General features: G+C 37.0%; 1 protein-coding gene across 1 annotated transcript in view; it reads left to right on the top strand.

The window, feature by feature from the left end:
• The window catches only part of LOC149826588 (pectin acetylesterase 10-like), a 170,858-nt gene extending 150,678 nt beyond the window's left edge, over window positions 1-20,180 (top strand). The window contains exons 11-12 of the mRNA XM_090018894.1: window positions 7,931-8,076; window positions 19,793-20,180. Of these exons, the coding sequence (XP_089875020.1) occupies window positions 7,931-8,076; window positions 19,793-19,906 (260 nt within the window). The 3' untranslated portion in view covers window positions 19,907-20,180. The remainder of the gene's footprint in view (window positions 1-7,930; window positions 8,077-19,792) is intronic.
• The last annotated feature ends 4,911 nt before the right edge of the window (window positions 20,181-25,091 follow it).

Here is a 25,091-nt window from a genome sequence, read left to right on the forward strand (position 1 = left end):
TAAAAAAGGCTAATACTTGGGAAATAGTCAAACTCTCTCTATATAAAAAACCTATTGGTAATGTCGCTGGGTCTTTAAAGTTAAAACTAAAAGCGATGGTTCTCTAGAAAGATATAAAGTCAGGTTAGTAGCAAAGGGATATTCACAAGAATATGGAATTGACTATGAGGAAACATTCGCTTTTGTAGCCCGAATGACTAGTGTCAGAACTCTAATAGCTGTCGCATCAACCAAAAAATGGCCTATATATCAACTCGATGTGAAAAATGCATTTCTAAATGAGAATTTAAATGAAGAAGTATATATGGATCCACCACCCAGAATTAATATTGGACAAGGTCAAACCCTTAAGCTTTTAAAAGCCTTGTATGGTCTTAAACAAGCCCCAAGGCTTCGTATGATCATTTTAGTGATATCATGGTTAAATTAGGATTTTATTCCTGTTATATTGACACAGCTCTCTTTGTTAAAAGTGCATGTACTAGTATTGTTATCTTATTACTTTATGTTGATGACATGATTATCACGGGGAATGATCAAAATAGTATTGTTGATGTTAAAACCATGTTAAAAAATAATTTTGACATGTCTGATTTAGGCTTTCTTAGATATTTTCTTGGCATTGAAGTCGCATATTCTCCTCGAGGATATATTTTGTCACAGATGAAGTTTGCTGCAGATATATGTACTAAGTCTGGCATTTCAGATGATAAAAAGGTAGACTCCAGAGGTCATTAATGCCAAATTAAGGTTGGAGGACGGGATTCTTCTAAAAGATCCCACACTCTACGGACAACTCATTGGATCTCTCACTTACCTAACCATCATCAGACCAGACATTGCTCATGCGGTTCACTCTGCAAGCCAATTTCAGCATGCTCCTACAACTGTGCATATGAGCGTCGTGCTCCGGATCATCCGATACATAAAAAACACCATAAATAAGGGGTTATTTTTATTCTCATATTCTTCCTTAAATCTTCTTGCTTATATTGTTGTAGATTGGGGAGGTAACCCTAACGATAGAATCTCAACTACCGTTTTTTGTGTCTTTTTAGGAGATTTCTTAATTGCTTGGAGATGCAAGAAGCAACAAAAAGTCTCGCTTTCTTCTACTGAATTTGAATACCGGGCTATGACAACCACAACAATGGAATTAGTTTGGCTTTACAGTCTTCTCAAAGACATGGGGGTTGATTGTAAAACCCCCATATAAAAAAAAAATGTTTTGGACCCGGGCCGGGTCGGGTCCGGACCCGACACGGGCCCCTTCTTCATTAGGGCTTTAAGTAACCCGAGCACTCCCGAGCGCCGCACACACCCTCCTTCGAGATCGGGCGAATTAGGGAAACCCATCGAGGGTTTCCCCATTCGTTGCCCCCCTGTGCCTTTAAGAGAGACGTTGGAGGGCGAGGGGAGTCACGCCTCCCTCTCGCAGCCCTTGCCCCCCCATCGCGCCGGTCTCCTCCCTCGCTGCGCACGCCGCCGACGCCGGCCACCGCCTCCCAGGTACGCCGTCCTCCCTCTTCTCTTCCTCACCCCCCCTCTCTGCCACCTCGCCGAGAGGCCGACAGGCGGCGCACGGCCCCTGCCGCGCCTTCCCGCCTCTCCTGTACTTATCGGAGGGCCGACAGGTGGCCTGCGAGGCCCCTGTCGTCCCCTTTTCCCTCTGGGGGTGCGCCGGAGTGCCGGCAGGGGACCAATGGCCCCTGCGACACTCCCTCACCTCTGTGGGTGATAGGGAATCCGACAGGAGGTCGGTTGCCCCCTGTCACCCCCGTCCCGAACTCTCTCTCTCGCTGGAAGGGGTTAGCCCCCTGCCGCCTCTCGATCTCTGGTAGGCAGGGGCAATGCCTCTGCCGTTTCCTATTTCCCGGTAGGCAGGGGCTCGCCCCTGCCGCCTCTTGGCTTCTAGGAGGGCAGGGAATATCCCCCCTGCTGCTCTTGATCCTCGGCACGAAGGGGGCCGGACACCCCCTGCGGCTCCGTGATTTTTGCCAGGCAGGGGTCGAGGCCCCTGCCATTTGTAGGTGCTTCTGGTAAGGGCCAAGGTCCCTGCCGTCCTGGGGCCCCTGCCACTCCCCATTTTCGTCAGGCAGGGGCTGGGGGCCCCTGCCACTTCCCCATTTTCGTCAGGCAAGGGCCAAGGCCCTTGCCATTCTTTTTGTGCCAGGCAGGGGTCGAGGCCCTGCCTTTTCCTGTTCTTCAGGTAGGGGCCGAGGCCCCTGCCATGCGTGACCTTGTTTGGCAGGGGCAAGGGCCCCTGCCCTTCGCTTTTTGTCAGGCAGGGGCGCCGAGGCCCCTGCCATTCACTATTTTGTCAGGCAGGGGCCGAGGCCCCTGCCATTCACTATTTCGTCAGGCAGGGGCCGAGGGCCCTGCCTTTTGTTGTTCTGTCTGGAAGGGGCCGAAATCCCCGGTCACCTAATCCTACTCTTGCTCCCGTCGCACCCTTTAAATTAAATTATCATAATTGAATACTCACATTTTTTGCAGACATCGTATCGAACCCCGCTCTGGCTCCGCGGCATGAGCCTCGTATCATCTACACGCGTAGACGCACGCAACTGCACGACATCCCGAGGTAGGGGAAAGTCGCACGAAGAGTTTGTATGAACAAAATAAAATAAGACTTCTGAGATAGAATAGTTATTTTACATACCTGCTTATCTTAAGATCTGAAGAAGTATTTGCTGGTCAGAGTTTTAATCTTTTTGATTCTTTTGAAATTGCATGCTCAATGGTAGACTCATTTTAGAAAGAATCAAGTAGTTAATTGGCTTACCTGTTACCTGTAGGATTACTTAACTCGTGATTGTCTATTCTGCATGCTTATTCTGTTGGAACTGCATACTTAAGGTAGACTTTATGAATAGACTCATTTATGGAGAGAAAACCACTGAAATTGCTATTGTAACCGAACCTTAAGGCATGTACGGTATGAATTTTATGTGAGGTCATGGAGTATCTTGAAGTGGGAATCAACACTTTATTGTTTTGATATGATATTATCGGCCTCCACAGGCCAATTGCTCAAAAGAGCAATACATGTCATGTATGAACCAAAAGAATCTTAAAACATTATATGTTGCCCTCTCATCGTAGTCGTACCTCTAGGAAGGTACAACTGTACTTTTAGACAAGTACGTCCCATGTGGGTTACGATGGTTGGAGGATGAGGTTGTAGCAACCTCGATGCGTGCAATTAGCACAATGCTGAGATCACATAAATGGTGACCATTCGCCTTCACAGGCAAGATGCTCGAGTGGGTCTGATAGACCAGAGCATGTAGGATGGGGCGGCGGTTAAGAAACCCCCGTCGTACCCATTCGACCTTCACGGTTCATCAAGGGAGAGGATGGATGGTACAAAAACTCTGATGGACAGGTTGTTAACAACCACCCCACGGGCAAAGGACTCGGCTTCCCCAGTCATCGGAGTTAGGGGAATTGGGATTACCATAAATTATCCTAGGTGGTAACTCCCAGGCACTTCTGCAGAAGTTGGATGCATCCATGGGCCACGAATGCCTTTGGGGATTTACTCTCTTGGTCACTGACCGTCCCCTTAGGAGCGGACTCAGTTAGCCATCCGGGTTAATGAAAACTCCTGACATAATAAACCCCCGGATCGGTCTCGGCTGTTTCTACGTTTCGCGTCTGTGCGTACCCACAGGCCAGTTAATATCAGAACTTAAAGAATATCTTAATGAATAGTTGTAGATGATTGAGACTTACACTGCTTGAAATGCTTCAACTAACAACTCTTTGCACATATTACACTTGTTAGAATAGATTACAATTATATTGATTGCTTAAATATCATAACTGCTTATCTCATGAATGTCCTGTTTTATTTTTTATTCTACTTATCTGTTCGTGCACCTACTGGTTTGTTATGAAACTGACCCATTTCATGGGCAGGTGAGGAGTAGGACTTCACTGGCGGCCGATGGCGTGGTGCAACATGGATCAAGATTTATCTTCTTTCTGCTGGCGGCTTGGCTCTAGGTCTTTTTGGTGTTTTATTTAGATTTATTGAACTTTGGAACAAAATGCTCATTTTGTAATAAACTGCAGATTTTTAATCTATTGGCCTTATTTCTTAAAGTTTCTTTAAGTTGTTGTACATGTAAATGATGGTTTTTCAGCTAACGTACCCAGGGTTGTTGACTTGTGTTCCTTTCTAAATGTCTTCCGCTGTCGTTTTTAAAAGTTAAAACTTTAAATCTTTGAAAGGTTTTTCGAAATCACAAGTCGAAATTTTGGGGCGTTACATTGATATTGCTAGAGCTTCAAAGTTATGCTGTGACAGCAAGAGTGCCATCTATATTGCAAGCAATCACATCTTTTATGAGCGCACCAAACATATCGAGATGGACTGTCTTTATGTTCAGGATGAATATTTATGAGGAACAATTACTCTTTCATATGTCACTTCAAAATATCAGTTGGCGGACTTCTTCACTAAAGCCCTTCCCGCTCCTCACTTCATGTTTCTTCTTGGCAAACTTTTCGTCATCTCCCCGTAAAGTTTGAAGGGGGGTGTTAATATATATATATATATATATATATAATGTATAATACCCGATAGGGGTATTTATGTCTTTTCACATAGTTGTTTTATAAAACAACTATATTTCTTTTAAATTAGGTTCTTTAATTCTTTTTATTTTTTATTTTTCTTTTCTTATTTTTGTAAAAGCCAAAAAGGGGCCCCACCATAGAGTCGTTGGGGGCTCCCAACGACTGTTAAAATATGTTGTACATATATATATATTTATATATATAGATCACGACACATACACATATATATATTAATTATATATATGTCTATGTGTCTATCTACATATATAAATATATATATATTTATATCTTTTGTAAATAGACCCATATAGGGGTAAAACAGTCTTTTTACTTCTTATCGCATATTGTATTTTTTCTCCTTTTCTTTTATTTCCTTTTTTTCTTTCTTTTTTATTTTCTTTATTCTTTTCCTTTTCCACCTTGGAATGGGCCCCACCTAGGGGGACGTTGGAGCATCCAACGGTCATATTTATGACCGTTGGAAGGGCTCCAACGTCCCTCTAGGAGCCCTTCCAAGGCCTCCTCTTTTGTCTATAAATAAAGGGGTTTCTCCCCATTGTAAAGTATGCTTCTTTGAAGCCTTTTGAGTGGAATATATATTTTTCCTCTTCTTTTGGGTGCCTTACCACTTTAAGTGGTTGTGTTGTTCTTTTGCCCATTAGTGGCTATTTGTGTATGTGCGTGCTCTCTTGTTTTGCTCTTGGAGACTTCATCCGGCACTTCATTACAACGACTCCATGGGATCCCCCTTTTGGGCTCTTCTTTTGAGGCTTTTGGCCCTCCTTTTTACTTTGAGTCTTTGTATAAATAGGGGTGACCCCCTTTGTATATTTTCATGCTTGAGAGCTCTCTCTCTCTCTCTTTCAATAAAGAGATTTCTATATTTTTGCCTATCTCAAGGCTTGTGTATGTGTTGTCCCTTTATGGACTTGGCTATTGTCTCTTTTGTTTGCCCATTGTAGGACATTGCAAGTGCTTATAGCACTCTTTGTATTTCTGCATATTTCATTACAAAGACAATACAAGAAAATACAAGAAGAATATGAGAAGAGAAAGACAATGAGTGATTCCTGTGCAATTAGTATGCCATTTGGAAGTCACCAAGAAGATGCTGAAAAAAAGAAAAGAAAAGTCAATGTAGGAGGTAGAGGAACGATACAAGCAGCATTCAATACATATGGAAGGGAGGATATGGATATAAAAGTGGGAAGGTATTTTTATTCTAGTTTACTCCCATTTAATGCGGCTAGAAATCCTTATTAGAAGGATTTAGTAACATCTTTGGCAAATTGTAATTTGAGTGGCTACGTGCCTTCAAGCTCAGAAAAACTACAAACCACACTTCTTGAAGAAGAGAGGGCAAATGTGGAGAAGTTGCTGGAGATTAAAAAATATTCATAGGAGCAAAATAGAGTTCTTATTGTTTCTCATGGATTGATAGATATTCAAAGGCGTCCACTAATTAATTTCATTGCTTCTTCGCTTAGTGACCCAGTGTTCCTGAAAGTAGTTGATGCATCTGGAGAATATAAAAATGCGGAGTATTTGAAGATGTTGTTTATAGAAGTCATAAAAGAAGTGGGTGATCAAAAAGTAGTACAAATCATTACAGACAACGCTCCAGTTTGTAAAAGTGCAGCGTTGAGTTTGGAGAGTGAGTACCCTCATATTTTTTGGACTCCTTGTGTAGCACACAACTTAAATCTGGCCTTAAAGATCATCTATATCCTCAAAGAAGAAGAAAATTTACAAGCATATGCTTTATGTTCATGTATTGAAGATTTAGAAAGAAATGTCAAAAGTATTAGGAATTTTGTTGTTAACCACCATCGTGTTAATGCTATATTTAATATGCATTCTGACCTGAAATTGTTGAAGGTCGCCAAAATACGTTTTGCATCCATCATTGTGATGGTGAAGATGATTAAAAAAGTGAAGAATGTTTTGGTTAACATGGTGACTGATGAAAATTGGACATTCTACCATGCTGATGATGATATCAAGGCTCAAGAAATTAAGAAATTCATTGTTGATGATGAGTTTTGGGACATAGTGATATACTTCATTTAATTTACGCAACCTATTTGGGAAATGTTGAGAGAAGTTGATAAGGATGAGCCCATGCTTCACAGAGTTTATGAAATGTGGGATAATATGATTGAAAAAATACAAGTTGTAGTTTTCAAGCATGAAGAAAAAAATCTTGCATTGGGTGATTTAGAAAGTTTTAACCATATTCATTCAATTTTAGTCAGAAGATGGGATAAGAGCAACACTCATTTGCATTGCATGACACATTCTCTTAATCCAAAATATTATGCAAAAAAGTGGCAGGCAGGTGGTATAAGTCGTGTCCCTCCAAATTTAGACCTAGAGCTATCAAAACATAAAAATATGTGTATGACAAGAGCTTTTCCAAAAGCATATCTTCTAAATCAAGTCACACAAGAGTTTGAAAAATTTTCATCTTCGAGATTACATAAACATGCATTACTCGTGAGAGAGAAGGATAATATAGATCCTATCACATGGTGGTCAACATTTGGATCAGAAACACCTCTTCTCCAACGTCTTGCATTAAGATTGCTATCGCAGCTTGCTAGTTCATCTCGTTGTAAAAGAAATTGGAGCACATATTCTCAAATCCACAACATGAAGAGAAACAAACTCACCAGCAAGCGTGCAAAGGATTTAGCATATGTTCATTCAAATCTTTGATTACTTTCGTGAACTAATGATGAATACATGTACTAATTTGCTCTCTTAGTTATTTGATTATTTCTTAGGTTTTCATTTAAATATACTTGTATTATATTTAACATTTTCAAATTGGGTTTGTAACGCAGACAAGGAACATCCAAATTTTGGGATGTAAACACAGAAGAGTGTGACTTTGAGGGAGAGCAAGATTTCAACATGACAAACATGGATTTATCTGAGCTCAGTCTTCTTATGAGGCATTTGATGATGAAACAAAAAATTATTAAGATCCATTACTTCATCGGTCATATACATTGTAGGATATACTTTTGGTATGTAATTTAGTTCTTTTCTGCTTTACTTATTTGATTAATATTTAGGTTGATTTAATTGTCGTGTTAGTTTTTGTGATGTAGAATAAAATTGTAGAATTGTTAATTTGATATATTGCATGCATGATGAATGATATTATGACAATGTTAATTGTTAAATTATGACAATGTTAATTGTAAAAACTTCAAAATTATATATAATTTTTTACATTTTTGCCCTGCCGCACCCCGCACCCAAGGTTTTTTAAAGTGCCGCATCTCTGCACTCGCACCCATGTGACAATTTTTGAATTTTTTCATGCATTGTGCAGGTTTTAGGTTGTCAATGCTTAATGCTATGAAGAGTTTCTCTACATCCAGGAAAAATGGCTTATTTGTAAATTCATGCTTTGCACACTGTCAATCAGAGAGGCAAGATACCTGGTTTGCTGATGATTCTCCTCTTATTGGAAACAAGGTAATTACATGCTTTCTTATGTTTTTCTAGACAATCAATCATTGCAATGATTCTTGTTTGTGTGTTTTTTTTTTCTGTATTTCCTTAAGCTATGAAAACTGAAATTGTCCTCGCTATCCTCTATGCTCTAAAATGTCAACTGTTTTGTTTATCATATTGCAAGAAGCCATTTGCTTTCTTCAGCTTTCAGGTGAAGTTTTTTTCCTGCAGATCTTATGAAAATTGGTTCATTAAATGAATTGTGGTTGGTAAGCTTGCTAAGATACCATGTCTCACATGACAAAATGTTGTTGAGAGATAAATGGTTTGTTTTGTTCTGTGTGCGTTTTGGTTGATAGTAGCAAAGTGTGTCTTCTTCCTTTTTTTTGACATGAACACGATAGTATGTAAACAGCTGCTTCAAAAGTCTCTTACTCTCATTGTTGCTTTAGAATTGGATATTCATTTTGTGAATTTTGATCTTTTCATGGAACGTATTTTCTAGCTTTTCGATGTTACCTTCTTATTGTCTTATCTAGCATGAAAATTTATTTCTAAACTCAAAAGCTCTCTTGGAAGTCAATTGGAAGTGATGTTGTATGGTCCTTAAGATGAGGGCACAACTGTTTCCATGTGAGTCAACTTGGCTACCATCAAGGGGTGTCAACTGGTTGGGGATGACCGGATCCAATAGGATCCAGGTTTGGTAATAAAGAAAGCCAGATTAAGAATTTAATTCAGCAGACCTATAGGGCCTGATTAGTATGTGGAGCTGGCTGTCACATAACTACTGATATGTGTATGGGGTATGACACAGGAATTTCTAGAAGGATGGATTTGGGGGTTTGGCTATATATATAAACACAAGAAAAAATTACAACTATATTATATTTTACAAATACTCTACAATGGAGTTACAGATTGTGAATATGAACTAAAGGTCTAAAAGGTGTTAAAGATGTACGATTAACCAACAATTAATAATCAAAACACATATAGTTAACATTGGCTCTTTCAATCACAATTGTTATCTACATGTTGATTGGATTATAAATGGATAAAATGAGTCAAGTCCAATACTCAGTTGACCCATACCTGAAGTACCCAAATACCAGAGCGGCTACGACATGGGTATGACACGGGTATGAGAGGGTGGTAGAAGTGCCCATGTTACATAGGGAGCTGGGTATGGTTTATGAAATTTCATACCAGACTAGGGTCCAATCTGAGTTTTGATCAAGATCTGCAATTTTTCAATGTAAACAACATAAAACAATATTTTTTTGCGGGCATGGACCAGATCTGATTCATCTAATTCTTATGGTCATGATTATGGTTTTTCCTATGGGAGGTTTGACAGACTGGGTTTGAACCTGGTACTGGTACCTCAGAGTCGGATCCAGGTCTGGACCAGAGTTACCGGAAGCGCCTAGGTAAAAGGGGAAGCACGAAACGTCGCGCTCCCGAAGCGTGAGGGGAAGCGTCCCCCTTTTATGAGAAGCACACTTTCCCCTCGCTTCCCCATTTTTTTCATTTTTTTCGCTTCCCTCTCGTTTCCGATTCGCTTCCTAGGTCGCTTCCTGGGTCGCTTCCGAGACGGTTCAAAATTTTCTTCTAAGTGGTCCCTCGCTTCCCCGCTTCCTAAATTTTTGAAAGTGCCTCGCTTCCCGCTTCCTCGACTGGTAACTCTGGTCTCGATGCACCCTAGTCCAATGAAGGTCAACCTGTTGACACCCCTACTGCTATCCAACGCCACCATTCCTTCCTACCTGGGTAGGAGGTGTTAAATTATGTATATATATAATATATATATATATATATATATATATATATATATATATATATATATATACATGCACTTATATATATACATACGTATATATATAAGTATATATATACATATATATATTATATACATATTTCTTTTTTCTCCAAATACCCAATAGGGGTATTTTGGTAAATCCCCATGTAAACTCCCCCATCTTCTTTTTCTTTTTCTTTTTACTTTCCTTTTTTCTTTTTTATTTTTTCTTTACTTTTTGTAAGACCACAAGGGGCCCCACCCTTCTTGTCGTTGGGGCCCCAACGGTCATATTTATGACCGTTGGGGCTCCCAACGACTAGAAGGGAGCCCCCTTGTGGTCCCTTCCTCTAGACCTCCTCCTCTATAAATAGAGGAGGCTTTCCCTTGTAATGGGTATTGGGTTTTTTACCCTCTTCTCTCTTTCTTCAATAATATCCAACTTATGACTTTAAGTCATTTTTCCTTTAGTGTGTTCTTTTGTATACACTTTTAGTGTTTGTGTTCTTGGCTCTTGTGATCACTCTCAATGAGTGGCTTGTGTTATTGGTGCTTCCGCCCCTCTTCATTTCATGGTATCAGAGCAAGGTTGGTGATTGAGCTTCTCTTTTTTTATCTTGGGACGTGTGCCTCTCAAGCTTTTGAAGAAAGGAAGAACTATTCGGTACCTATGGAACGTGATTCTAAAGTTGAGCTTTCTTTTAGGCTCAATTGATCCAATTACCTCATGTGGGCATCCGCTATGGAAAATCATCTAAGAGGTAAGAAACTTTGGGGTTTTGTCATGGGAACTACTCCCGAACCCTCTCTTGTTCTCATTAAAATTGAAAATGGGGTTGAAAAAGCTTTAGATGGTGATGAGCACATCAAAGCTATCAATGATCATCAATCCAAAATTGAGGATTGGGAAAATAACCATGCTAAAATTTTGGCATGGTTTATGAATAATGTGGACCTCAAAAATTGTGCCAACATTGCTAAATTTAGAAGAGCCAATGAGGCATAGTTTTTTCTTAAGGGTATGTATACCCAAAAGGATCTTACTAGACAATTTTTTTGTCAAGAAAAAATCCGTTCCTCTGGACAAGCAGATATGAGTGTCCGTGACTATTTTAGCTCTTTAACCCCTCTTTGGGATGAGCTAGCTCTTCTTGAGCCCAAATGGGTGGCTCCGGAAGATATTGAGTTAAGAAGAGAACAAATTGAAAAGGAGCATTTCTTCCAATTTCTCCATGGTCTTCGACCGGAATTTGAACAAGTTAAGGCATCCCTTCTCCATAGAAGTAAAGCCTTACCCATTGAGGATGCCCTTCCCGAAGTTTGCCAAGAAGAAACTCGACTTGGCCTAAGTATTAAGAGTGATGAAGTTTTGGCCGTTACTAGGCCCGGATCAAATGTAAAAGCATATAGACCTCCCCACTTTAACAAAAATAGAAAGAGAGATTTGTCACTATTGTAATGAACCGGACACATTAGACCGGTTTGCCCAAAGCTTAAGGAAAAAGTGGCCGCGGTTGGAGAAATTTCTCCAAAGAAGGAAGAAGAAAGTGCCAAAGAAGGTGATATCAAAGAAACTCTTAATCATATCTCCGAAGTTCTCCAACATCTTCTCAAGTCTTCTTCGTCTTCAACATCCGGAGCCGCGATCGCCTACTCTTCATCACCTCCAGGTATGTGGATACTAGACTCCGGTGCTTCTTTTCATATGACATCTCATAAAACCTCTCTTTCTAATGTTTTTTCCGAAACCATATCTTCTTATGTTTCAACGGCCGATGGGACATCTTTAAAAATTGAAAGTATTGGAACACTTGATTTAAAAATTCTCAAAACTTTTTCGTTCCTAAAGTGAGAGTCGTTCCAAAAATCAATCTAAATCTTTTTTCCGTTTCCCAAATCACCGATCATGGATGCCAAGTCTCCTTCTCACCTAAAGATTGCACCGTACAGGATCTCCAGTCAGGTATGTTGATTGGGCAAGGCCATAGAAGGGGTGATCTTTATTTCATGGACTTTTTGACTCTTCCATCAAAGTCATTTTGCAATCTTATAAAGGACAAAAGTATTGGAATTTGGCATGAGAGACTTGGTCACCCAAATTTTGTAAAGATGTCTTTTTTTCCTTTTTTGAACAATACTTGTAAAGATCAACACATGACTTGTAAAGATTGCATTTTTGGGAAATCTAAAGCTATTCCATTTCCTCAAAGAAATTATTTTACCACTCGACCCTTTGAACTTGTGCATTCCGATGTATGGGGACCTTCCCCTATTTTATCCAAAGGAGGATTTTCGTACTATGTGGTCTTTATTGATGACTTCACTCGATTTACATGGGTTTACTTCTTAAGTCGCAAATCCGAAGTTTTCTCTTTCTTTAAAGAATTTCATGTAATGGTCAAAAATCAATTTTTAGGAAATCTATCAATTCTTAGATCCGATTCGGGAGGCAAACCTATTTGAAAGAAAATGGAATTTGCCATCAACGTTCTTGCCCAAACACTTCGCAACAAAATGGTCTTGCGGAAAGAAAGCATAGACACATAATAGAAACCACAAGAACTTTATTAATTTCAAAGAATATTCCAAAATCCTTTTGGGCCGAAGCGGTTCTAACCTCCACATATCTTATCAATAGAATCCCTTCATCTTCTTTGAAAAATCTTTCTCCATTTGAAAAACTTTACAATATGTCTCCCAATTATAAGACTAAGAATTTTCGGATGTAAATGTTTTGTTCTAACTCACAAAAATGATAAACTATCTCCTAGGGAAATTGAATGTATTTTCTTAGGATATGTCGAAAAACAAAAAGTTTATCGATGTTTTGATATACTCAAAAACAAACTTTATATCTCAAAAGATGTCACATTCTTAGAAGAAGAAAGTGTTTTTTCGCATAATCCAAATGAAGATATTGATTATTCCTTTTTATTCGACTTGTTACCTCAAGAAAATATCATAGATAGTCATGTTGAATCTAGTGAATCTCTCACAGAGGATCATTTTGAACCTTCAAATGATGACCAAAGTTTAGAAGAAAATGTACCAAGACAAACACAAGTCTATTCTAGAAGGAATGAAAGTAATCCACCTTGTGCCCTTGAAAGATTTTCTCAAAATGAGTCGATTGAAGAATCCTCCCTAAGAAGATCAAACCGTATTTCTAAAATACCAAATAGATTTGTATCTTATGATTCTTTTTCTCCAAATTTTCGGGCATGTCTTCTAGCTCTTCACTCATTTCATGAACTATCTCATTTTAATGATGCTAAACAATATGCTCATTGGAATGAAGCAATGGAACTGAAACTTAATGCACTTAAAAAGGCACAAACTTGGGAGATCATTGATCCACCCAATGACAAGAAACCCATTGGATGTAGATGGGTTTTCAAAGTAAAAACTAAGAGTGATGGCTCATTAGAAAGATATAAGGCTAGGCTTGTGGCCAAAGGAAATGCCCAAGAGTATGGGGTAGATTATGATGAAACGTTTGCCCCAGTTGCTCGAATGACTAGTATTCAAGCTCTTATTGCAATAGCCTCTATTAAAAAATGACCAATTTTTCAACTTGATGTCAAAAATGCCTTTTTAAATGAAAATTTAAATGAAGAAGTTTATATGGAACCACCTCCAGGTATAAATTTAAATGGTAATATTTTAAAATTAAAAAAGGCCTTATATGGACTTAGGCAAGCTCCTAAAGCTTGGTATGATAAGTTTAGTAATGTTTTGATCAATTTAAGAATTACTTCTTGCTATACTGACACTGCTCTTTTTGTTAAGAAGACAGGTGACTTCATCGTTATTCTTCTGTTGTATGTTGATGATATGATCATTACTGGGAGTGACAAAAAGGGGGTAAATGATGTGAAGTCTATGTTAAAAGAAACTTTTGATATGTCTGACCTTGGATTTTTGAGATATTTTTTAGGTATTGAAGTGGCTTACTCCTCGCGAGGATACATCCTATCTCAAATGAAATTAGCTGCAGACATTTGTACCAAGTCAGGAATATCCGATGAAAAGAAAGTTGAGACTCCCGAAGTCATCAATGCAAAACTAAGACTTGATGATGGTGTTCTTCTTGAGGATCCAACTCCCTATCATCAATTAATTGGATCTCTCACCTATTTATCCATCACCCGTCCAGATATAGCTCTTGCGGTTCATGCTGCAAGCCATTCCAGCATGCACCTACTAGAGTTCATATGGCGGCCGTAATGAGAATTGTGCGATACATCAAAAATACCATCTCCAAGGGACTTTTCTTATCCTCTTTCTTATCTCTTGAATTAACTGCTTTTACTGATGCTGACTGGGGAGGAAATTCCAATGATCGTATCTCAACTACTGGTCTTTGCATTTTTTTAGGTGAATCTCTCATTTCGTGGAGATGCAAGAAGCAGCAGAAGGTCTCACTATCATCCACTGAAGCTGAATATCGGGCCATGACAATGACAACTATGAAAATCGTATGGCTCAGAAGTCTCCTTGGTGACATGGGCGTCCTCATTTTCTCTCCTACTAAACTCTGCTGTGATAACAAAAGTGCGATATACATTGCAAGCAATCATACTTTTCACGAGAGGACCAAGCATATTGAAATGAATTGCCATTATGTTCGAGACGAATACCTCAGAGGAACTATCATATTACCATATGTCACTTCAGAATACCAATTGGCTGACTTCTTCACCAAAGCGCTCCCGACTCCACGATTTATCTTTCTTCTTAGCAAACTTTCGGTCTTCTCCCCGTAAAGTTTGAGGGGGCATGTTAAATTATGTATATATAATATATATATATATATATATATACATATACTTATATATATACATACGTATATATATAAGTATATATATACATATATATTATATACATATTTCTTTTTTCTTCTTTTTTCTCCAAATACCCAATAGGGGTATTTTGGTAAATCCCCATGTAAACTCCCCCATCTTCTTTTTCTTTTTACTTTCCTTTTTTCTTTTTTTTTTACTTTTTGTAAGACCACAAGGGGCCCCACCCTTCTTGTCGTTGGGGCCCCAACGATCATATTTATGATCGTTGGGGCTCCCAACGACTAGAAGGGAGCCCCCTTGTGGTCCCTCCCTCTAGACCTCCTCCTCTATAAATAGAGGAGGCTTTCCCTTGTAATGGGTATTGGGTTTTTTACCCTCTTCTCTCTTTCTTCAATAATATCCAACTTATGACTTTAAGTCATTTTTCCTTAAGTGTGTTCTTTTGTATAGACTTTTAGTGTTTGTGTTCTTGGCTCCTGTGATCACTCTCAAGGAGTGGCTTGTGTTATTGGTGCTTCTGCCCCTCTTCATTTCAGGAGGAACCAATCACTATCACTATATATATATATATATAGGAAAACCCGTATGTTCAAACGGGTTTTCATTCAAACTCTGTCGACCGTGCGGCATAATGCCCTGCGTTCTTTTTTTTTTTCTAAAAATTGAGAACCATGTGTTCTTTTTTTTTCCGAAAAATTGAGAATTAGCAGTAGTTTTGAACTGCCGCTAATTCTCATTTTCCTGCCTAGAGATTTAGCGACAGTCAAGACTGCCGCTAAATCTCGTGAGTGCACAAAAAAAATGATGAAGCGTTGTCGTTTGATCGTGCACGATCAACAGCAATGCTTCGCCCTATGTATACGGGTTACTCTCTCTCTCTCTCTCTCTCTATATATATATATATATATATATATATATATATATATATATATATATATATATATTAGTCACCGATATATTGAAAATATCACGATATTATCGGCTATTTCAAGGTTGTCGATAATACCGGGAATATAACATGATATTTTCAATATATCTGCAAATTGTATATCTCGTGATAATATCGTGGTATTATCACAATAAATATCACTGTAGAAAACTGCATCTGTTTTCAGATTTTGCTTTAAAAAAAAACCTAAATTAAAGATAAAAGATTGAAAAAATCACCATAATTAAAAAAAAAGACCTTGGCCTCAAAATTTGGTTAAAAACCCAAATCAAATTGATGAGTTTTGCACATTTTGTGATGTTTTTCTCAAAAGATCTTATTTTCAAAAAATATGAAAAATGGAGGATTTAAAAAAAAATACTGTTAATAAAAAACAGAATGATCTCCAAAAAATCTCGACTATTGGGAGAGTTTTGAGAAAATCCCTAAATCCGAGTGTCATTAGAAACTGTTTCTGAAAAAGGGCATTTTGGGAATTATTTAAAACTATAAAACATGAGGTTTTAAAAAGTTCTAAAGGGTAAAATAGGAAATAAAAGTATAAACATGTTTTAATGGTTTTAAAAGGTTTTTTTAAGGGGCAGATGAAGACCCTTTTCATAGTTTTCTTTCAATTTTTTATTTTCTGTATTTTTACTTATTTTTTAGAATTTTTATTTAATTTTTTATATATTGCCAAGATATTCTCGAGATTTATCAACTTTTGAAAATCTCTATGAGAAATACCCTCGCCGAGAAATTACCTTTAAAGATACAAGTGACTATGATATATATATATATATACTCACTGGGTGATGCCTTCTATCCATATTCGGTCTTATCACAGCCTGTAATTGGCCATAAAATGTTTAGTCTCATGAATGCCCTTTACTAGTATAGTTGCGACAATTTTGGGCCCAGATTGACCAGAAACAATTCACTCCTTGACTTGCATCCTTCCAGCATCAGATTGGTTGGAAACCATCAGGGTAGCACCGTCCATTCTGGCTGGTGTGACCCTGACAGTTGCAGCCAACCTCATGGTGCAATGTGGCCAGAAAATGCTAGTGAATCACCATTCTTATACACTCAAGTCAAAACATTTTTCATATATATATATATGGGCACTAGAATATGTGAATTGGAGTATGAACCTATATTTTCATGGGTTTTATTTTTTTCTTAAATTTCACCCTTTGGGTATGATCTAGATGCTTGGTTTTATAAAAACTGACTCTTGGATTATCCGATGCATAAGGATATTTTAAGGCTTGAATATCAATGGCTCAGAATTTTTGTAAATATTCAAGTATCCAAAAATCACATTTTTTCATCGAAAATACATGGTTCAACAACCGATTCCTAGCAAATGGACCATGCCAATTGCATCTGCAGGGTTGAATTTGCAAAAACTGTTGGAAATGCCTAGTTCACACTGGTCTACATATTTTCAGTTAACATATACTAGTGCCCTTTATATATATATATATATATATATATATATATATATATATATATATATATATATATAGGGTAACTGAAATATATAAACCAGCAACATATGTAAACTGGTATGCACCGAGATTTTCATAGGTTTTTTTTTTTATTTTTTTCTAAAATTTCATTATAGGGATGCGATCTAGATGCTTGGTTTTATAGAAACAGACCCTTAGATCATCCGATTACGATATATAAGAAGGATCTTTTAAGGCTCAAAAACCAACAACTTAATTTTTTCTTAAATATTCAAGCATACAAAATCACATATCTTGATATGATTACGATGATCCAATAGTCGATTCCAAGCAAATGGACCACGCCGAATGCATCTGCAGGGTTAGATTTGCAAAAAAACCTATAAAAATCTCGATTAATATTAGTTTACATATTTTAATTTCCCTGTATATATATATATATAGGGAGTATTGTTGGACCCAAAAAAATTGAACAGAAATCGGGCATGCAAACGTGCGGCAAGTGTAAAACAAAGGGCCTTTAGCAAAAAAAAAAAGCTTTAATGCTTGTCGTGACCACCACTAAAGCTCTTTTTTTTATGATCTTCCCTAAAGACCTGTTGTGTTTAACATTAAATAGATTCAACCTTATTAAAATAACTAAAATACCCTTAAAAGATTGGTATTTCTGAAGATACATGGTTATTTTATTTAGTATTATGGGTCTTTTGAACTTGCAGGGAATTTAATAGTCAAACACCTTTTCCAAAAAAGTAACTATGAATCTATCAAGGTTTCCTTTTTTATCTCAAAAAGTAACTATGCATTTTAAAAAATCTCATTCTTTTAAGGATATTTTAATCATAGGTTGAGTCCATCTAACATTAAACTAGTGGTGTTTAATATTACCGAGCACGCACGATCAGCTGCATGCTGATTCTGCTCAAAAAAGGCCTTTAGGGGTCTTTACCACTGCTAAAGGCCTTACAATTATCACGAAAAATAATTGTAATTTTTTTTCGTGACCGCCGCTAAAGACCTGTTTTGCTAAAAAATTTGGGGATTCATCTGATGACAGGGTGCCCGACGATACTCCAGTTTGTCTCTCTCGCTCTCGCTATATATATATATATATATATATATATATATATATATATATATATATATATATATATATATATATATATATATATATATATATATATATATATATATATATCTTGACTTCATGTTTCAATCGACTTGAGATCTCATAGTTGCGAGTTGTTTTGACTCAATCCAATCCTGCAGATATGTTCAACATGGCTGATTTGTTAGGAATTGACCCTTGAATCTTGTTTTTTGAGGAAAAAAATGATTTTTAAGTGTGAATTTTGATGCACTTGCAGCCATCAATTTTTTGCATTGTCGGAAACCCTGCATGTATGTCATTATCTAGTGATTCAAATTCTATGGAACACGTAAACTGCATTTATATGGTTAGATTTAGGAAAAAACAAAATGATAAAATAAGAAATGCGACTATAGCAAATATACACACACACTAGCAATGACTGGGTGCTCCAGGTGCACTTACACCCACCTAAACTAGAAACCATTATTTGTCATGATTTTTTGAGTTTTTTTTCTTCGTTAAACCCTGCCTAGTATGATCTACTTACAATTTCTTAGTAGAAGATCAGTTTTGGATCATGTGATTGTGGTGTGCATATATGTTCTTTAAGATCTTCAAAACTCAATGGATTCATCTGAAATACATGATCCAAGGCATGAGTCCTATCAAATAAACTATGTTGAATACCACAATGAGGTCTGTTCGACAGGATTCTTCCTACACCCATGGTTTCTGATAAGTGGGTGTAGGTTGCATCTTCTTAATCATTTCTCGAACACTTGTCCAATATAGTTTGTTTGATAGGAATCATGTCTTCAATCATATTTTCTGGAACAAAAATCAGGCATCTCAAGTCATTTCAGCTGTTGATTTCTTATGATCTTGAAAAATCACTCTCTCTCTCTCTCTCGATATATATATATATATATATATATATATATATATATATATATATATATATATATATATATATATATATATATATATATATATATATATATATATATATATATATATCATCAAGCAGCTAAATTGTTCGATGCAAAATCGGAAGATTTTGTGCCACTAATCACGCTCGCAGTGCGTGGCTGCTAAAAACTTTCTTTTTGGAGATGATACAGGTTTTCGTGCATATATATATCACAATCACGTGACCCAAAACTTGTATTCTACCAAGAAATTCATGTAGATCATATATGTAGGGTTTGATCGACAAAAGCCTCAAGAATTATATATATATATATATATATATATATATATATATATATATATATATATATATATATATATCACAATCACAACTTAAAACATGTTTTCTACTAAGACATGCATGTAGATCATATATGTAGGGTTTCATGGACAAAGCCCCAAAGAATTATAGTTTTTACTAGGTGGGTACAGGTGCTCCTGGAGCAGCTTCTCTCTCTCTCTCTCTGGAAACAATGTATGCGTGTGTGAGACTGAACCTTGCTTAATCAACTTTTCTTGTTTTTGATAAAATGCTTAGTGCTAAAATTTGTTCTCTTTAATGGCTCATTTTAATTTGCTAGTCGCACACGTATCTTGGTACCATTTCTTGTTTATGGATTGGGTTACAATATCAGCATCCCGCTTTAAACGTTCTTTTCTATGCAGAAAATTGCAGTGGCTGTCGGGGATTGGTATTATGATAGGAGCGAGATAAAAGAGACTGATTGTCCCTACCCTTGCGACAATACCTGTCATAATCTTATCTTTTCGAATCTTTGAAATTCATGGTCCGCATGTATGATTTATTCTTCCATTCACACAAGCTGATTCTCTACAAGCAGATCAATAAAGGCTGGGCTTGCATTTTGAAGAATGAATATGGTACGTAAGTTCATCAAATTGGAAGACTATCCATGCGTTTGCCATTAAGCGGCAATATAAATCATATCTGCTGATTATAATGATTATTTTGTGTGGCGGTGTCACTTGATGATTTAAAATTACAAGGGATAACATCTTAAAAATCCAAGTTTATGTTGTTTTTTTCTTTTTAGGAATTTTCCTTTTCCCTTTGGTTCTTTCTTTTCTTATTCCCATTCTTCAAGAATAATTTCGTTCGTTATTGGAGGGGTTGCACCAGATGTCTCCCTACATCCAGGAGATGAATGGCATCCCTAACGCCATGGTTGGTTGCTGAACCTCTAGATGTATCCCACAGTTTTTCCAGAGCCATTGATGCTCTAGATGAATGGCATCTAGAGCATAAAAAATGGATGGTTGGGAACAATCATCCAACCATGGTGTTTGAGATGCTCGATGAATGGCATCAGAGGCACCCCCGACGGCTTGCAGTCAGAGGTACCCCTGACCTCATCCGTGCTCTCCGTAATTCCATATGGAATCACCAAACAGCATACCTATTGACTTGTTCATCCTTAAAGCGAGGCATTCCGCACTAAACCCATTGACTACTACGGGCAATGTGTTAGTTCTCGTCCACACTTTTTTTTTAACTTGGCTATATAAATTTGGTTTCTATACAATGGAAGTTGTGCTTGAACCACAATCTCTATTAGAAGGGAGAGACTCGTTTAAATGCATGTACGGTTATTTTTTTCCAGCATAAGCGGTTTGAAAACCTGCCGCTTAGATTTTGAGAGGGGTTTACTGGTTACTTCACACAAGAAATGTGCTGGTGCTCAGCAAAAAATATTGAAGAGAGAGAATGTTAAAAATGCTAGAAAATTTATAGAGAAATTCAGTTTTGGAAGAGAGAGAGAGAGATTGAAGCCCCGTAACTTTCTATTCTAGTCTCGTGATTCCATCATTAGCTAACCACCATCAAATTTTACAAAAAGAAAGCCATCACAGTTCCAAGCAGCCATTGAAGACAAAAGAATTAGATTTTTTTTAAGCAAAAAAAGAAAAGAAAAATGATTGTACTGAACGGAAAATATGTCCTGTTTTAAAAAATGCCCTACTTTTTCTGTTCTTTCGATGATGAAAATCGTAAATACCCAACTTCACTATGACCTTTTTAACCTTTGCACATGCAAAATTGATGGACTTCCTGTGATAAATCGTTCTGCTCATGAGTAATGCAAACAACCACTTAAAAGGAGTTTTGCATATTTTTTCTTGTAGATATCATTAAGGTCGCATAAAATTATGTGCAAACTTTATGTTAATTTCAAACTTTGAAACATCGCACACGAAGTTCACAAATAATTTTATGCAAACCTTGTCTTATTCTCAATCATCTTCGGAACATCTCAAAAAACTCACGAAGTTCTCATATATTTTACAAAGTTTGCAAATAATTTATGTGTGAACTTTGGAACATTACACATATTTTATGAAGTTTGCATATAATTTATGTAGGAATGTTGTGAGTATAAAAATCGAAACACCGCAACCTAGAATCTTTTTGCAGATTTTTTTAGGGTTATTTGCGGTCCTACTTTTCAGCAATGACTTTCGGCAACTATTTCAGCGCAACTTCTTCCTCAAGTATTTTGGAATCTTTAACAACATTTTTTTCGGGTAAGCACATATTTAACTGCGGAACAAGTTATATTTTTTTAAATATAATTTTTTTTCATTTGTTTTGACGATTCATATGCTTTTATTCCATCCTCCAGTTTTGTTGTTTATATTTTGTGGATCTTATACAATAAACATGGTATGTCAGCACAATGATTGTTTTTTTTTTGTTTCCTTAATGAATTGAGTTTTTGTCTGCATATACCTATTGCATGTTTGTTTACTTATATTTCATGTCTTGGTATTATAGAAATTTTTTTAATTTATTTAATACAATATGCAAACTGGGAGTCCACACTTGGATCATTTTCTACTTTGAGCGCACAACAAAAAAAATATGAATTGTCTTATGACTGATACTATGAAACAAGGAGCTTGCTTGACTTGTGGATAGAGAGGGGGCCACATCCAATGCCAAGAGTTTGGGTGTTCGACATTTTTTATGGAAAAAGAACCCTTCTAAAACTCAAAAAACTGCTCTCAAAGACTCAATAGAAAGTGAAAAGCAAGTTGGCAAAACGACAACTAACTGTTTCACAGTGACCCATATCTAAGAAAGAATGGGTAGAAAAAGTTGAAGGGTTTATGGCCATAGTCTTGTCTCTCATCCCGAAAGTATATAAAGAGTAGGAGGGTCATTCAGTGGTAAAGGAGAGTGGCCCATTGGCTCGCTCTAAAGTTGTTGCGGACCTTAATTGCTCGGATATATAAGGTTAGAGATGCGGCCAACTATTGTGGCAGTGGCGAGATGGGGATGTAGGTACCTCACCAAGTGGATGATGAGAAACTCAAGGCTAAGTTTTAAGAAGTAGATGTATCCTAGGGTCCTGTGGCTATTTTGGATGCTGAGGATAAGATTGAGATGAAAAGTACACTGAACGATCATAAGAGAGTTCAACTTCATAAGTCAAAGCATTTGATCCTAGAGGAGAAAGTGCAAGCTCTGAAGAAGTTGTTACAGTGGGAAACAAGGTCTGGTGTTCCTGGACAGGTATAAATTATATATTTATCTTCTAGTTTGATTTAATGTTTAAAATGCTATATATGTGTGTGTGTGTGGGGGGGGGGGGGGGGCGAGGGTGCATGCACGTGTGTGTATTTTTTTTTCGTTGGTTCATGTATGTGTGAAACATGTTAAAATAACTAGTTTGATTCTTACGGTATAATATGTAAACTATTATATATATCCTATAGAATTATTTATTTGACTGATTCTAATTTGATTGATTCTAACAAAATTATTTGTGATTGCAAGATCCATAGCCAAAAGCTTCAAAAGATCCATAATGTCACTTTCATTGGTTCTATTTGTTTCAAATTTCAAGCATACCAGTGGTACATGAGACTAATAGAGGAAGCAAAGGAGTTGCTGCATGGGATGCATTTTCATCAAGTCTTTAAGTCCATATCATGAAACATGATTGCCCCCTCTTAGAGGCTATTGTGCAGTTTTGGAATCCAACAACCTACATATTCCATTTCAGAGATTTCTTAGATGACCATCACGTTGGAGAATGTAGCACAAATCATCAGATTAAAGTGTTATGGGGTGCCAATGAGTGGATATCAGTGGAAAGTATTCAAACATTTGTGTGATATTCATTTTAGAGCGAAGAAAGATGCGTTCGACGGAGAAAGGATTAAGTTGTCATGGTTAAGAGACATTTTTATCCCCAAAAGGGGGCATGGTGGGGGGGGGTTGTGTCAAGATGTAGAAGCTACCGTGTGTGGAAAAGAAGGTTGGTAGTGTAACGCCCCAAAACTCTAACTAAAAAATAAGTGTCAATTTTTTTTTACAGCAAAAATATTTTTTTGGTTTAAGTCAGACAAGTTGGGCGAGTTATAGGTATTTGGAACATTGAAACACACCATAAAAAAGAATTCAAATCATTTATTTAATAATTCATTTATCCATGGTAAAATAATCAGAGTGGTAAACATTAAAAATAACAGATGTCACTGGTATTGAAAAAGATCAAGATGGTTTGCATGGCATCCCACACCCGCTCCGTAGCTCATTTTGCCGCATCTGTAAAATAGTAATATTAGAGGGTCAGACTCCCTCTCGAGTCTCGATAGAAGGTACTAAACCAACACAGGTAAACTAAAACCGATATGCATGAACATACTTTCATGAATTCAAACATCACTTGAGACTAACATACATTTCATATATATATATATATATATATATATATATATATATATATATATATATATATATATATATATATATATATATATATATATATATATATCACAATGGCATAACAAGGCAAAATTTCATAAGCCAATAATAGAGTTTATGCGTGAGCTGATTGATAATGCCTACATGTACTAATATGAAATGGTTTGATTAGGTGGAAATCACCACAAGCATTGATTCAGTGGTATGCACTATCAATTCATCTGATATTATGCTCATTTAAAACATACAATATAGTTTTATACGATACTATAGAGTATATCCACATGTTAATTTATCATTAGTAACTACACATTATCATCAAGAGTTTATACTACACATAACGTAACCAGCTCGTGTTTGGTTCGAGACCTGGTTAGGCAAAGTTTGCCCTTCTGTTACAATAAACGCAAAGCTGTATATGAGATGAGGTTTGAACTCATCCTACTATCATAAATGCACGTGTTTGTCGGTCAGTATACACCACAAATTGTTCATTAAAACTCATCATGAGAGAGTTACGAACCAGGTAACGGTTGGTTCTCGATTTGCATAGGGCAGAACGAACAAGACAAATATAGCCAATCACGTAATACATATATTTTTCTTTTTTTTTTCATACGTAGTTTTCATAACAGTCAAGCAAATGCATAAATGTTTTATACTCCCCCTTTTTTTTTCATTGGGGTTGCAGTTAAGTTGTTGCACACATGGCTTGCAGCAGTCATAACAGAGTGCACCAAAATCAGATCCGGAATAAATGTTGGTTTATATACATTAAACAAGTCAAACCTCATTTTTTTCCTCTAGGGAATACAAAAGTAAAGGCATGAATAGATGACTGCAAGACTCTTTTATGAGTCCACAGAGAAAAACTTACCGAGTGAGTGGAACCTCATTTGTTGAATAATTACCATCCCTATATTGCATGTACACGCATGCATGCGTGTGTAGATACCCATAAGGTGGGTGGGCATGCAGCTAGCTAGGCCAGAGAAGCTGCCGACTATACTGGATAAAGCAATGTGAAGGTGAAGGTGGATCCATTTCTTACTAGAAAGAAACTCGTGTTTTTTTTTCATGCAAATTATCTAAGCAGCCATTGGTTCATGCTACTAGATAGCTTGTGTATCAAAAGATGACAAGGTTGAGAGCCTTTTCTAAGTGAATCCAAGTTAGGACAGTTGAATTGAAACGTTGCTGGTCTAACTTAGCATCTTATGCAATTACATGAAC

The sequence above is a fragment of the Nuphar pumila genome, chromosome 10 (assembly GCF_984573655.1).
Source record: "Nuphar pumila chromosome 10, dmNupPumi1.hap1.1, whole genome shotgun sequence".
NCBI lineage: Eukaryota > Viridiplantae > Streptophyta > Magnoliopsida > Nymphaeales > Nymphaeaceae > Nuphar > Nuphar pumila.